Source organism: Tripterygium wilfordii, chromosome 2 (genome assembly GCF_013401445.1).
Source record: "Tripterygium wilfordii isolate XIE 37 chromosome 2, ASM1340144v1, whole genome shotgun sequence".
NCBI classification, from domain to species: domain Eukaryota; kingdom Viridiplantae; phylum Streptophyta; class Magnoliopsida; order Celastrales; family Celastraceae; genus Tripterygium; species Tripterygium wilfordii.
The window spans coordinates 10,893,793-10,896,229 of record NC_052233.1 but is presented as its reverse complement, the minus strand read 5'-3'; the positions used below and the strand labels follow the sequence as shown (position 1 = coordinate 10,896,229).

Sequence of the window (2,437 nt, the reverse complement as noted above, 5' to 3'; positions counted from 1 at the left end):
TAACCGTATCCAAAACTATAACTAGATCCGAAAATCCAATAACCATGTTTGCTATGGACACCCCTAGGATCCATTGGGAGAGGAGACTAACAACTGTGTGTGAGAGAGATGAAGATGATCATGGGGACCGCAAACAAAAAAGTCGGAAACTCTGAACAGGTATGTGAGTGACTGTTGACAATCCAACAAAAGGGTCTCCATCGAATTCTAGCGAGGAAAAATTCGACAGTGAAAGCAAAAATAATGGGATCAGATGACTCATACTCATCCTTTCCCCCACTGGGCCACCACCAGAAATCTCTATGATTATAAGTCAGCCAATGAGCACACAGAGATTCTGATCAACTTTCTAAACCCAGCCAATAGAAAACGAGATAAGGCCCTCTAGTGGAACCAAAAGTGCATCCATTACTGTTTGTTAGTCTGTAAAAGGACCTTCTGTGGGACATATCACCTATAAACAAATAATTGCATTGTGCTCTACAGAGCCAACTCCTTAATCGCCCTGCTTGATTTGAATTCTGATATTTTCGGTATTGCTTCTTCTTTTATATTCCAATTCTGATTTGGGTTTTATATACAGAGTATAGACCATGATTTCTAGCAAGAATTTGGCTAACGCCGTTGGAGGCAAAACGGCTAGAGCCTGTGATAGTTGTATCAAGAAGCGTGCACGATGGTATTGTGCAGCTGATGATGCTTTCCTTTGCCAGGCTTGTGACTCTTCGGTGCACTCGGCGAACCCGTTAGCCCGTCGACACGAAAGGGTTCGCTTGAAAACTGCATCTTTTAAGAGTCTGGACATCAAGAATTCAGCACCATCGTGGCACCAAGGGTTCACCAGAAAGGCTCGGACACCACGACAAGCGAAATCCGTGAAGGTTGAAGAAAAGGCAGGAAACCCTGCTCCTCTTGTGCCTGAAGTTGGTTCTGATGAGAACTCACATGAAGAGTATGAAGAGGAGGAGCAGCAGCTTCTTTATAGGGTTCCCGTATATGACCCGTTTGAGTCGGAGCTATGCACCTCAACTATTTTAAATGAACGAGAAGCAGCCCCGACTGTAGCTAATGGAGGTGAATCGAAGGATTTGATAGGTGGATATGGAGGGGATGGAGATAGTTGTCACGGGTTTCTTCCATCAGAGATGGATCTTGCGGAATTCGCAGCTGATGTGGAGAGTTTGCTTGGAAGGGGTCTTGAGAACGAGTGTTTTGGAATGGAAGAGCTTGGTCTTATGGATTATACAGAGGAGGATATGAGGGAGTGCTCTGTTGAGAAGGGAAAAGTGAAGCTAGAAGAGGAAGATGGAGTTGAAGTTGTTGTAAGGGAACGTCATGGTGCTCAGATTGATATGACAAGAGAACCCTTCGAATTGAACTTTGACTATGACTCTCATGCAACATGTGCCGAGGAAGAAGAGAAGGTGGGGTTCGAGGAGAAGGTCGTCAAGAACTGTGAAGGGGAGGAAGAAAATGGTGGAAAGAAGAAGAAGAGGAAGATGCAATTAAGTTTAGATTATGAAGGGGTCATGACAGCATGGGCAAGCCAAGGGTGTCCATGGACTACTGGGAGTAGGCCGGATATCGACGAATGCTGGCCTGATTGCATGGTAGGTTTTTGCTGTTGTTTACTATTAATCCATTTGGAATAATTGATAGAGACATTTTAACAAACACTTTGTGCTCATGAACACTTTCAGGGTACTTGCGGAACAACAATTCAGCATCCTTACGGTGGCTTTGGTGGATATCGGGCCATGGGGGACGGAGGGAGAGAGGCAAGAGTGTCAAGGTACAGAGAGAAGCGCCGAACGAGGTTGTTCTCGAAGAAAATTAGGTATGAAGTTCGGAAACTGAATGCCGAGAAGAGGCCAAGAATGAAAGGGAGGTTTGTCAAGAGGACGTCCTTTCAAGCATCCTGTTAAATTGTTCATTCGCTAACACTAAGTTTTCTGCACTTGCTCATTAAAATGGGTGTGTTTTTTAGCCTCCTGGCTTTTGCACAAATCCAATAAAGCAAATGAATGTAAATGCGAAAGGTTACAGGTTTAACTCCCATGCCTAGTAGATTTGGAGGTTTTTCCCGTAAGGGTTTCAAGTCGGTCTAAACTATCGTCAATATAGAGCATATTGGGTTGGCGGTCCGAGTTTAGAGATAGTTTAACAATGCGATGGCCATGTTGGGCCGGATAATTCTTGATTACTAAAAAAGGAGAGTAGATAACAGGATAATACTGTTGTTCCATTGCAGTGCTCAGAATGTAATATCTAGCTATACATGACTTGAGTCCAAGAACGAAACATGAATCACTAAAAAACACATAAGTTCTTTCCACCAAAGCGTCCAGTCTCATACGAATAGAAGCATATTTTGTCGGTGAACGTGAAAGTTTTTGTACTCCTAACGGTTATGCCACGCATTCATCTCGCAACACTT

General features: G+C 43.7%; 1 protein-coding gene across 1 annotated transcript; it reads left to right on the top strand.

Annotated features, from left to right (window-relative positions):
• The first annotated feature begins 470 nt into the window (after positions 1-470).
• LOC120008669 (zinc finger protein CONSTANS-LIKE 6-like) lies at positions 471-2,138 on the top strand. The gene is made up of 2 exons (XM_038859059.1): positions 471-1,610; positions 1,701-2,138. Exons 1-2 carry the CDS (start codon positions 594-596, stop codon positions 1,923-1,925), a joined length of 1,242 nt encoding a protein of 413 aa, XP_038714987.1. The 5' UTR covers positions 471-593; the 3' UTR covers positions 1,926-2,138.
• The last annotated feature ends 299 nt before the right edge of the window (positions 2,139-2,437 follow it).

Bases quoted from the DNA above. Each gene is read 5' to 3' on its own strand.
- LOC120008669 (XM_038859059.1), top strand. From the start codon at position 594: ATGATTTCTAGCAAGAATTTGGCTAACGCCGTTGGAGGCAAAACGGCT. The intron at 1,611-1,700 runs GTAGGTTTTTGC...GAACACTTTCAG, and splicing joins AATGCTGGCCTGATTGCATG to GGTACTTGCGGAACAACAAT.